Source organism: Botrytis cinerea, chromosome 6 (assembly GCF_000143535.2).
Source record: "Botrytis cinerea B05.10 chromosome 6, complete sequence".
Taxonomy (NCBI): Eukaryota; Fungi; Ascomycota; class Leotiomycetes; order Helotiales; family Sclerotiniaceae; genus Botrytis; species Botrytis cinerea.
This window is the reverse complement of record NC_037315.1, coordinates 1,433,171-1,444,054: the sequence shown is the minus strand read 5'-3', so window position 1 is coordinate 1,444,054 and position 10,884 is coordinate 1,433,171. Positions and strand designations below refer to the sequence as shown.

Sequence of the window (10,884 nt, the reverse complement as noted above, 5' to 3'; positions counted from 1 at the left end):
AATAGTTCAGAAACGTAGAACTAGCATGTTGCCCCCTGATCCCAATAAATCGTTCTTTCGTGAAGTGAGTTTTCGCCCCATCAATGTTGAAAGTAAATTTTTGTGGGAAAGAACAATCAAAAGACGCCACCTCGTAAGAATATTGTTGGGGAATCTTTATGTTCGTAGCCATAAACAAGCGCTTGGTAGAACTTTCCTCTCTAGGTTCAGGCTACATCTGCGCACATGAGCGATCCCATCCCAAAAAAAAGAGAAGATAAACGCACCCATTCTAACTACTGGGATATCAATGTCTTCTTCTGATTCACCAGTCCCGAATTGTTCTATAAAGGCGGAATATTCACCCATGTTGAGTGATCTTCATGAGATACTCCAGTCAACTGCTGAGCCCAACAATGGATCAAATGGGTTCAATGTTAAGATTTCTGCGTCTGATAAAAATACAGGAGCCAAATCAAACGATTTGAGCGCCGGATTTCGTCCCCAATTAGATGAGGATACTGCCGTTGCAGTGCGAGTTCGTGATCTTGAGAGAATGAAGGAACTCGATAACTTCATAGCTTCTGCTTTAGCCCAGTTTCAATTCGATGAATTTATAAAAAGGCTCACTATGGCAAAGGGGGAACTACAACGATTTTATACGTGTAAGACACAAATTGATGCTGATCAAGGTCAGTTCTTGAACTTCCAAGATGGCCCCAACATTTTGCGTTCGAATATTGATCTGAAGTCACCTTAGGAGAAGAGATCAACAGCAACATCGAGATCATGAAAGCAGATCTTCTAGAGTCAAACAAGGTTCTTTCCATAATCATGGAACAAGTCTGTACTTTTAAGCATCTGAAAGCGGAATTTCCGGAGTCGAAAGAGGAGGAATCAGCGTTTGAGAAACAAGAAGTTATTGACAAACTTCAGGAGGCAAAAAATAAGCTAAGGGCACTAGAACTGATGTGTGTCAGGTTACATACCATGATAGATCAATGTTCGAGAATATTGGGAGGAAGATGGAAAAACTATTAAAATGGAGAAATCGACATCCTGAGACATTCAAAGTCGAAGGCGAGGTAGCCACACCAGTCTCTTACGAGCCGTTTAAATTATCAAGCAAGAAAGTTACAACAGAAAGTGGTCTCACGCCTGCTCTGGCTTCCATAATTTGCCTCGTCAACGTGAAAGAAGGATGTGAGTTGAAGTTAATTGTTGATTATTAATGACGTCAGGTGACAGGCAATGAATCTCTTGCAGCTTTCTTGGCCCCGAATTACAGGGGCCAAAATAATCATCCCGCCCGAGCAGAATAGATACAGTCAGCGAATTCTATTTATACTCATATCTTCAGCCAGAGGTGCTACTCACCAACCCTCTAAAAGCCATATAATAAGCCATTATTGCTCAATAAAGACAACTGAAATCAGATATCTTACCATTTATAACAACTCCAGATGTCCAAAGATTAAATCAAACATGTCTAAATTCCAGGCTTCACACCTGACGTCTCCTACATCATGGATTGTAATTCAAATCCCCGTTGATAAAATCATCTCAGACAGTAAATCAGAGGAAGGAAAGAAGTGGCTCGAAATCATCAAGCCGCTTGCAAAGGAATCGCAGCCAGGTTTCGAACATGGAGTATGGGGTCGATTGATTGAACAGCCTGAAGAAATTTGGCTCATTACTGGCTGGAATACTTTTGAAGCGATACAAAAATTCGAGGAATCAGATATTCACGAAGGACAATTGAAAGTAATAAGAGAGCTTTCAGGAGGGAAAGAGCCGATCATTACGCATGCTGGACTATCAGGCGACTTCTGGAACATGTTGACTGATTATACTGGAATGACGGACATCTATTTCCCGGAAAATATAGAGGATGAGAAAAAGAAGAGAATAAATGATCTGAAAGGGTTGATTTACCTTGTTGCGCCTGGAAAGAGGTCGGGTAAAAGTGCATACAACGGAAAGGCAGTAAAAGGTTGGGTGAACGAATCGGTCGAGTTTGAGGAAAAGCAAACTAGAGTCATGAGGTATATGCACTATTGGAATAGTAAAGAAGGGGAAGAAGAATTCAAAGCAGAAGCTGGATTTTTCTCCGAAGCTGGAAAATGGAAGAACATATTCAGTGAGTGGGTGGCCGGCCTAGAAGAGGGGGGAATGTTGGGGATGAAAGAAGTGCATTGTAAATTTGAGACTATTCCTTGGAAATTCTGGGACTATACATCTGAAGAGGAGAGAGACATGGCAGAAATGGACGCGGGGAGTAGATGACGGCCACTGTTATCAACAACCCAATTAGGCTTTTTCATGGCGTGTGCCCCTGAATGTCACTGTGATTTGCCGATCATTTTGCCGATATGCTCACGTCAACGGCCGTTAAGTATGGAGATGCCACGCTCGCGCTATCATTCCTCCAAAGATTGGTAAGTAACTAATACATAAATGTATATCTCTACAGCTGCCAGCTCAAAACCTATAGCATGTCAAGCTTTTGATCATGACTGCGTTTATTCATTTCGTTTGACGCTAGAATTTAGTATACTTTTCTCTCCACAAAATCATAGAAGGCCAAGGAACATGTTGAGGCAATGAACATGAAACTTCACAAAAGGTTCACCAACAGAGCGTCTCTGATAGCAACTTTAAGAAAGTTTGGTTATGCATAACTCCTCAATCCAATATATAAAGGTATTCGTTGCGCATTCATCACCATTTCAAGTGTAAAAACTGTCCAGCTGTTCTGGGGTTTGATCTGAAAAATTTAAACTTGTCCGTTAGCTACTCTGAGTTAGATGGCACTGGCGAATTCAAATGTCAGCAAGTTAAGTTTACATGACTATCGCTCAGAATCACAATATTGATTGGCCAATAAAAATAATCAATTAACAGGTTGCAGAAGAAATCATATGCATGTCTCGTGCTTCTTTATGCCTTCCTTACAAAACCATATCTATGCCTGGGCAAATCCACTGTCCCATCTATAACTTGGGTTACCGTTCTTGGTGAGGTAGTAAAACCACGCAAAGAACACAGAAAAACCTGGATGGACTAAATTTTATGAACTTTGCTTACTAACCTTTTGCGGTGAGAGATGATGGGTGTGAAAATACGTGTCGACATCATGCTGTGTATGCAGATAAGGGTCAAGAACTTCCCGAACAGACTGCCATAAGTTTCTGATGTCTGTTTGTTTCTTAACTCAATTCGGGTAGGCACTATGTCATGAATAAAAAATTTCAGCGCCTTCTTGAGATCCTCTAACGTTGGTAGTCTTTGAGCAAAACCAACATGCCTTGCCCCCAATATTGAATTCATGTGAATTTGAGTTGATGAAATGGCACTTGTAAACAATTGCTTTGCGCAATGTTTTACAAACAATCGTTGGCAGAGACATTCCAATTTTATGAAGAGGTTTGGCAGGAGCCCCATCGTAAACTTTTACATCAGTTTTTGGTGCTGAAACAATCATGAAAGGAGATCTTTCGCTAACATCTTGTATACCGAAATCAAGAGCGTGAAGCCTGTTTAAAGGCTGATGATCATCGCTCACTACGATGATATCCGTTGACTTTGAAGTGTTCTTGATACAGGCGAGATATGCTATTCCATCATTCAATGGAATCATTTGACTCATCATAAGCCTCATAAAATCGCCCCAGATTGTTCTTTGAAACTCTGTAAGCTTACGGAAAACCATCGTGTGCCCTTTTTCCGAGCGAGCGGTCTTTCTAGCACCATGATAGTTCGCTTGTAGAACCTGCGCAATTGCTAAACTTTGCTTCCAGGAATACCTCCCCCCACCGAATGCTGCAACAAGCCGTAAAGCTAGTTTCCAACGACCACTGGCGAAAAGTATCATTGTTATATCTCGACAGAGACCCCCGTTCAAATCTCGATAAACTTTACCTAAGCGCCTTATTATGCGACATGAACCGGCCCAGCGGCCTTGCATGTTTACGCTCCCATCGGAAATGATAACTTTACCCTCTTTAACATGTACTGTATCGAGTCCAGAATACTGTGAGGATTTGTGACGCGACTTGAACGGTGGCATTATGCAGTTTGTGCTGGTGGATTCAGATATGACAGGAGGAAGAAACGCCCAACGATGATGCCCTTGACGTATTGCTTCCTCCCACCAAAGGGCCCAAACATTGTCTTGTCCAGTTACTACTCCTGGTGTTATGACTACTCCCGAAGCTGCCATTGCACCATAGATCTCATCATCTGGAAAGGAAGCCGAGCGGTTTCCCAAGAGCTCCATGACACGAGTCTGGTCGATTTTCCCAGCTCCAGCATTCACCATGCCAGTATAAAAGTCATAGACCTTAGCATACCTCCCACCTATTGCTTCCCCGATATTGAAGACATCACATAAATCAGGCAGTGCACTAAACATCACATCATCTATTCTGAGGCATACGTTTTCTTTGCCAACCCAAACGACTTGTCGAGCAAGAATATACTCCTGCAATGTCCAGATTCGATCAGCCCATCGGGTCCTGGTGAATAATTCGAGGCAATCCATCCCCTCAATGATTTTTTGTCGCCCATCCCCATGCGACCAGTACTCCGACATGGATTCTGTATATTCCTCCTCCCTAGAAATTGCAATAGCTTCACCTAGGTCCCTGGTGAGTTGATCCAAGTAATTCTGTGTCATCCAACGTGGGAAATCACAAGTTGTAATAACCACAACCGCTTGCGCATTTCCATATATGTCACCCATCAGAGGTATTTGAAGTTTCTTATCTGCTTCGTCATTTTGATCGATGCATATCGTATCGATCCAGCAATATTTTATGTTGGGAAAAAGTGTGCGGACGGAAGTCTCGATCATGGCTCCACCAAGCGTGTTCTTGTAATCAGTCTGTATTGCAAACATGTTATCAGACCATGCATGAGAAGCTGCAAGATATGATGGCATGGCATTGATAGCGCAAGGTTCAAGTGCTCCAGAATCCATGTTGATCAACTTAGTTCGCGTCATGTTTGTACTTTACCGTTGTCTTTCGGCGCGTCGTACCGGATACGTATCTTGGTGGCAGCTAGTACCTCCGACGAGCTGCTTAATCAGACTCTCAATTCATTAGGATGGAAGTCAAAAGTGGAGAGCAAATGTCAAGAAAGCAGAAATCGAAGGAGCCACTATCCTGTCGGGGCATACACAGTGGCGATCGAGGAGTATTGTACGTCGAGATCTTCGTAACACAGGCTTTTCATATTACAGAATAGTAGAGTGTTGATTGCTGTTTGTGGAGGGAAACAGTCTGGGGCTCAATCATTGCCACAAATCCCAAGCAATAATATCGATTTTCAGGTCGTCGTCAATGTTCCACTGAACTGGTGGCGGCCAATGGTCTGTGCACGATATTGAATGTCACTCTGTGTCTTGGCCACCGTGGGAAAAAATTAACTTCACAACGACAAAGATTCAAACTTTTGGATTATTTTGAATTTTTTAACATTTCTCCATCTTCAGAATTCAAAGGGGAGCATTGATTAGTTGCTTCCTTGTTGAATTTCGCAAGATGAATTTGATGAACATGACTTTGTCCTTCATTTTGTCCACACTGAGTGTACTTGCAACGACGCCGTATGCCTCGACAACAGAGCATACACGTCGACACACTCATTAAGCTGAACTTATGTTATCACAACGAAGTAATTCTCATCGGAGCTCGGAATGTCCCAATATATCACGAGCTGCCAGGTAGAAGCTATGGTGTTGAACGACTACGGAACGATGAAATGTCCCGGGGTCGTTTCGTTCACTCAGGCATCGTGCTGGAACATCGCGGATCCTTTTTGAAAAGTATGCTCGTATCGCCAGCTCTCGGTATTGAACTTACCACTTGAATACACATACTCGCTTTCGTCACACATGATGGTACGGAAAGTATTTCGTAGCGTCTGAATTTCCTCCTACCCACTAGCGCTTACATGCTGAAAGATAGCCCGCCATTAGCACTTATCAAACTTCCCGTCATCCACGATGAATCCGGATCGCAGATGATAGCAATAATGCCTGCAATCTCATGATCATAAGCCGCTCTTCCACCCAACCGATTGCCTAATTCTCTGACGTCGAGGCTGTCGGTTTCTCTGACTGGCGCCAATGGCGTCAATGGATTCCACAAAGCCAGGCCCTGTTTAACTTCTTCAGAAGAAGATAAATACATGTCAGTCATAACAGGCCCAGGATTGATAGCATTGACTGTTGCCCTTTCCGCCAATTCTCTAGCCCACACACGAGTCATTGCCTCCATGGCCGCTTTCGTACCCGAGTACAATGTTGTGTGCGGCGTCCCAATTTTGGGATTGATACTAGACATCATCACAATGCGGCCAGAACGATCAGTGGGCAGAAAGGGCTTGCAAGCTGCTGTCAATAGCGCAGGACCCAAGACATTTACAGCATAGATATGGTGAAACTCTTTTTCAATAACACTCTCCAGTGGACCGACATATAAAATTGCAGCATTGTGCACCAGTATATCGACCTGTAGCGCGCCAGTATTGGAGTTTTTGAAATTCTCTTTCGCAGCAGCGATAATCTGTTCGCAGCCAGCAGATGTACTTATATCTGCACGCACAGTTATCGCTTTAATAAAATGCTTCGATTCGAGCTCTGCTTTGAGAGTGGCTGCGGCATCATCAGAGCCCGTCGTAGCGTAGTTGATAACGATGTTGCAGCCTTTGCTTGCCAGCTTTCTCACTATTCCAGCACCAATACCTAGACTCTGATGAGCATCACGAGTATGCAAATGTTAGGGATTCAGGGCAAGAGCTTACTTCTGGCTGACCCAGTTACAATAGCCAATTTACCCTCATGGATCCGAGGTTCTGCAACCTGTGACGGCAGTTTCATCTTTGACTTTGTTTTTTTTTTTGTTTTTTTTTTTTGGCTCAGCTGATGTGACGAGACCTCTAATTCTAGCTGGAATTTTCGATATATCTATCGAACATGGGATATGGGTCAATTACATAGTAACCAAACTTGACTTTCCCAGCCTCTCATTACCCCTGACACGAGATTCAGCTTTTCCTCCACTACCGTGTGCTAGAAATGCATTGTATATGGGGCAATATTTCACCATGGAATCTGACAACCAACCACAAATCTTGCAGGTCTCTCTAATGTAGTCTGAACAGTCGGCACAAGTCCCATGTTCTGGAGATCGATATGTATTAGATTGCAAATTCTGGTAAACACTGGTTTAATGCCAGTCGCAAAGACGCTTTTCTTCGAATACACCGTTTATTCAAAGATCCGTCTCATCTAATGAGCCAACACATATCTGATAGACCAGTGCAATTATTACTTGGACTCAAGTGGGTACAGGAATTGATTCCGGTTTCCCAAATAGCGGGGCAAGTGTTTCTTCCTGAACTCAACCGTTCCCTGTACCGGACAAGGGCATATGGGTCCCCCTTCTATATTTTGCGGCAAGTTTTAATGCAGGTATTCGTGGACTGGGCTTAGTATCTCTAGCCATTGAGCCTCGTAACAATTGCACCTATCGCACGTGGTTCTGAGGATCAATTCGCTCTCTCTAGTTCAGCTGTTTCCCCATTCTAGACAGCGATCGAATTGCAAAGGCATGACTCAAGACTACCGTAAAAATCAACACATCAGGACTCACACTAAGCTTATTCCAGACCCTGGTTTCTCTCGAGGCTGAAGTAAAAGTGGGTAAAACAAGTATTCGCTTGAGAATAAAATCAAATTCTTCGCCCCGGAAATACGAAATGAGGACAAATCTTATTGAAATAGAGGCTTATTGGTGTAACTCTTTGCACGTGAATATAGAGTGTATTAAGCTGTTTATGTAACATGGTGGGGAACGCAATCAAGGTGAAAAAGGCTGCCAAGAATCTGATATTGACCCCTGGCAAACAGGAGCAAGCCTCGACTTTCAAAGGAAGCATCTGATTATCATTAGCAAAAAAAACCCCATGCCAAGGAGCGATGAATGTGGAACTATGACCTCCTGCATCCCTCATAACTAGAATTGGACTTTTCTTGCCGAATTTGGAATTATGGGAGCAACCATCACCGATTAGTTATTTTGAATCGCCTACCGCGGCTTGATCAAGATGTATGGTCATTACTACAAGACAAAATCTTCTCGTGGCATACAGAGTGGTCTGATAGTTAGATGGGCTAACGTTGTTGAAGAGATACGAGCCTAGCCTCTGGCTCCAAGACTCAACTAGCACCTTACGTAGGGACGAACTCTATACTAATGTACCCCAGGTTTGTTTCTTCTGTCAAGCTCTGGGCGAGTGGATACGTGTGCTCATATTTACAGCTACGTGAATTTCAATCATTGAGTTGAGATCTTTCTGGGTTGTCATACGGAATGCTAGCACAAAACGTGTCAAGATGTCAGATGACGATGAGATGGAAATTTGACAATCAATTGCAAAGTAATCAAAGTTTACGAGGTCAGAACAAGGTACTGAGCGACGTCAGAATACACCCTGATAATCATTTTCTATCCTTTCAGTTGATACAAGCAAGCAACATCCTAGGCTACTTAGCCAAATATCCTCCATCCACGGGCAAACAAACACCAGTGACATATGAGGAATTGTCTGACGAGAGCCACAACGAGGCTTGTGCGACTTCATGAGCCATTCCGAAACGATGCAAGTTGCTGACCGTTGGGGCAAACGCTTCCATAGTAGTTCCCATAATTTCCAATGCTGCGGCTGACATATCGCTCTACTTTTGCGTTAGTGTTGTTGAAATGCTATACTATTGCAACATACAGGTAAACTCACGAAGATAGCACCCGGTGCAACAGCATTTACTCTGATACCCTTTGGTCCTCCCTCTACAGAAGCATGTTTTGTCAAGCCAATGATAGCATGCTTCGTTGCTGTATAAGCAGGCATGTTTGGTTGTGGCCTAAAAGCGTTGATAGATGCAATATTGACTATAGAGCCTTTAGTGCCCTGTTTTGCCATCTGTTGCATTTCCCACTTGCAACATAGTGCTGTTCCCGTAAGGTTGATTCCCACGAGAGTATTCCAGTAGTCCTCATCAAAATCGATAAGCTGTGTCTTGTCCGGCGTGAGAGCAGCGTTGTTAACAGCTACATCAAGCTTGCCAAATCTCTCGACTGTTACCGCGATGAGATTTTGAACGTCCGCCGACTTGGAGATATCGCATCGCACAAATATGATCTCCCCAAACTGCGACAACTCTTTCTCAGTTGCTTGACCCTCGACTTCTTTCACATCGGCGATAACCACTTGGGCACCAGCTCGTAAGAAGACTGACGCTGTGGCCTTTCCCATGCCTTGTGAACCGCCGGTTACTATCGCAACCTTGCCTTTGAGGACAGGGTAAACGACAGCCTCTGAAACTTCCATTTTGTAGGTGATGTAAAAAAAAAATGAATAAAAAAAATTATACAATACGGTAACTGACTCGAGTTGGAGTTAAAGGGTATATTTCTAGAGAGCGAATTTGGTCAGAGCAACAGTAGTATGATATAGGAGATATTACTGCTGCATGCTTATGGCCAACCAAGCGGTTTTAATTGACGTGGTTAATCATGGTTAAGTGAGACAATGTAAAATATCAAGCGAGTTGTGAAGCCTCCGAACGTGTGGAGAGTCGAGTGATTGGTGGTGGCGCTGGCTAGTAAAGCTCTAACATCTTTATCCACTGCGGGTACTATTTTAGCGGTGTACGTGTAATTAATCACAATCCCCACCTTGTCAGTCTCGATTATATGCCGGCAAACTTGTGGGCGACAACCCACAGTATTCCTTACAGTCTGAAAAGACTGCCACTCCTGACTTTGCAACAAAGCTTCTGTGTCATATTTAAAGTTAAATTTGATTTCACGCAAAGAAGAATCTACAGTCATAGATGCTTTAGTCAATTCTTGTCACTTCTTATCTACACGTTCGCCAAGAACAATTGATGGCGGGGCAAGGAATCAAGCTAATTCTGCATGTTCTGGGGTAGGCCGAGCGTCTGGATTTTCAATGCTAAGTTGGTAGCATGTCAGGATGATCTGTGAAAATGACGAGAAACTTTGAAGTGGCGACTTCATCCTTCTGATAACCACAAATTAGTAGTTCTGCTACGCTGGAGCTGAATGGCGTTTGACGAAGTTCGTCAGAAGCCAATTCGTGAAAAAGTTTTCCAACGCCTATTCAGTATATCTAAAACCAGTCCTATGAAGCCATAAAAACTGCAAAATACAGTTCCGACGTACCATATCAATATCCATAGAATACAGTTCATTGGATTATTCAAATCATTTTTTTTTTTGGTTTCTTTAGTGTATTTTTATATTAGTTGTATGAGATCTTTATCGAATGATTTAATATAAATTTTCTAGTTCTATTATTAGCTTTTCCGATTCCTTATATTAGAAAAATGAATAGAGTTTTATATTATCATTAGTATTGTTTTTATTGGGATTAAAGATACATTATAAATTAATTAAAATATTGAATAAAATAAAGAAACAAAGGAAGAAGAAAAAGACTTTAGAGAGCCTACTCTTATTTGGATAATTTACTTGCTTCAATTCTAAAATCGAAGAAACAAAAATGAAAATAGAAATGAAAATAAGAATGAAAGATACTTACTACATAATAACTAATTAATATAAACAGTTAATCTTAACATTGAAGCAAAATCAAGAATTTATAATAGTTTTTCTTAGTTTTGTAGATCTTTATATAAAATAACTCAATTCTTATTGCTAAATCTTATACTCCCAATATCGGAATATAGTTTGATACAATCTTCTCTATTGAAATCATAGTTTACGATTTCTGTAGTCTCATAGGGTAGGTTGAAGATTAATAATATTCTTATGGCAAACATCAATCAATGATATCTTATGACCCTTGCAA

The 10,884-nt window shown here is 42.1% G+C and overlaps 5 protein-coding genes across 6 annotated transcripts; 2 read left to right on the top strand and 3 right to left on the bottom strand.

Annotated features, from left to right (window-relative positions):
• Positions 1-209: 209 nt before the first annotated feature.
• BCIN_06g04190 (hypothetical protein) lies at positions 210-1,167 on the top strand. The gene is made up of 2 exons (XM_024693508.1): positions 210-671; positions 740-1,167. The coding sequence occupies exons 1-2, from the start codon at positions 290-292 to the stop codon at positions 1,018-1,020; spliced, it is 663 nt and encodes a 220-aa protein (XP_024549294.1). The 5' UTR covers positions 210-289; the 3' UTR covers positions 1,021-1,167.
• Positions 1,168-1,338: 171 nt separating this feature from the next.
• BCIN_06g04180 (hypothetical protein) lies at positions 1,339-2,565 on the top strand. The gene has a single exon (XM_001547121.2). The coding sequence runs from the start codon at positions 1,465-1,467 to the stop codon at positions 2,263-2,265; it is 801 nt and encodes a 266-aa protein (XP_001547171.1). The 5' UTR covers positions 1,339-1,464; the 3' UTR covers positions 2,266-2,565.
• A 103-nt stretch (positions 2,566-2,668) lies between these two features.
• On the bottom strand, positions 2,669-5,283 carry BCIN_06g04170 (hypothetical protein). Of its 2 annotated transcripts, XM_024693507.1 has the most exons (2): positions 3,071-5,283; positions 2,669-2,792 (listed from the first exon to the last, which is right to left on the bottom strand). In XM_024693507.1, exon 1 carries the CDS (start codon positions 4,982-4,984, stop codon positions 3,215-3,217), a length of 1,770 nt encoding a protein of 589 aa, XP_024549292.1. In that variant the 5' UTR covers positions 4,985-5,283; the 3' UTR covers positions 2,669-2,792; positions 3,071-3,214. The 2 variants fall into 2 exon arrangements, with proteins under 2 accessions (XP_024549292.1, XP_024549293.1); XM_024693506.1 differs by having other exon boundaries at positions 2,669-5,283.
• Positions 5,284-5,437: 154 nt separating this feature from the next.
• On the bottom strand, positions 5,438-7,163 carry BCIN_06g04160 (hypothetical protein). Its single transcript, XM_001547123.2, has 2 exons — positions 6,790-7,163; positions 5,438-6,730 (listed from the first exon to the last, which is right to left on the bottom strand). Exons 1-2 carry the CDS (start codon positions 6,863-6,865, stop codon positions 5,934-5,936), a joined length of 873 nt encoding a protein of 290 aa, XP_001547173.1. The 5' UTR covers positions 6,866-7,163; the 3' UTR covers positions 5,438-5,933.
• Positions 7,164-8,333: 1,170 nt separating this feature from the next.
• BCIN_06g04150 (hypothetical protein) lies at positions 8,334-9,675 on the bottom strand. Its single transcript, XM_024693505.1, has 2 exons — positions 8,785-9,675; positions 8,334-8,725 (listed from the first exon to the last, which is right to left on the bottom strand). Exons 1-2 carry the CDS (start codon positions 9,376-9,378, stop codon positions 8,534-8,536), a joined length of 786 nt encoding a protein of 261 aa, XP_024549291.1. The 5' UTR covers positions 9,379-9,675; the 3' UTR covers positions 8,334-8,533.
• Positions 9,676-10,884: the final 1,209 nt, after the last annotated feature.

Coding starts and splice junctions, on each gene's coding strand:
- BCIN_06g04190 (XM_024693508.1), top strand. CDS start 290: ATGTCTTCTTCTGATTCACCAGTCCCGAATTGTTCTATAAAGGCGGAA. Junction 672..739: donor ACAAATTGATGCTGATCAAG/GTCAGTTCTTGA, acceptor AAGTCACCTTAG/GAGAAGAGATCAACAGCAAC.
- BCIN_06g04180 (XM_001547121.2), top strand. CDS start 1,465: ATGTCTAAATTCCAGGCTTCACACCTGACGTCTCCTACATCATGGATT.
- BCIN_06g04170 (XM_024693506.1), bottom strand. CDS start 4,984: ATGACGCGAACTAAGTTGATCAACATGGATTCTGGAGCACTTGAACCT.
- BCIN_06g04160 (XM_001547123.2), bottom strand. CDS start 6,865: ATGAAACTGCCGTCACAGGTTGCAGAACCTCGGATCCATGAGGGTAAA. Junction 6,731..6,789: donor TGTAACTGGGTCAGCCAGAA/GTAAGCTCTTGC, acceptor ATCAGAGTCTAG/GTATTGGTGCTGGAATAGTG.
- BCIN_06g04150 (XM_024693505.1), bottom strand. CDS start 9,378: ATGGAAGTTTCAGAGGCTGTCGTTTACCCTGTCCTCAAAGGCAAGGTT. Junction 8,726..8,784: donor TTGCACCGGGTGCTATCTTC/GTGAGTTTACCT, acceptor ACGCAAAAGTAG/AGCGATATGTCAGCCGCAGC.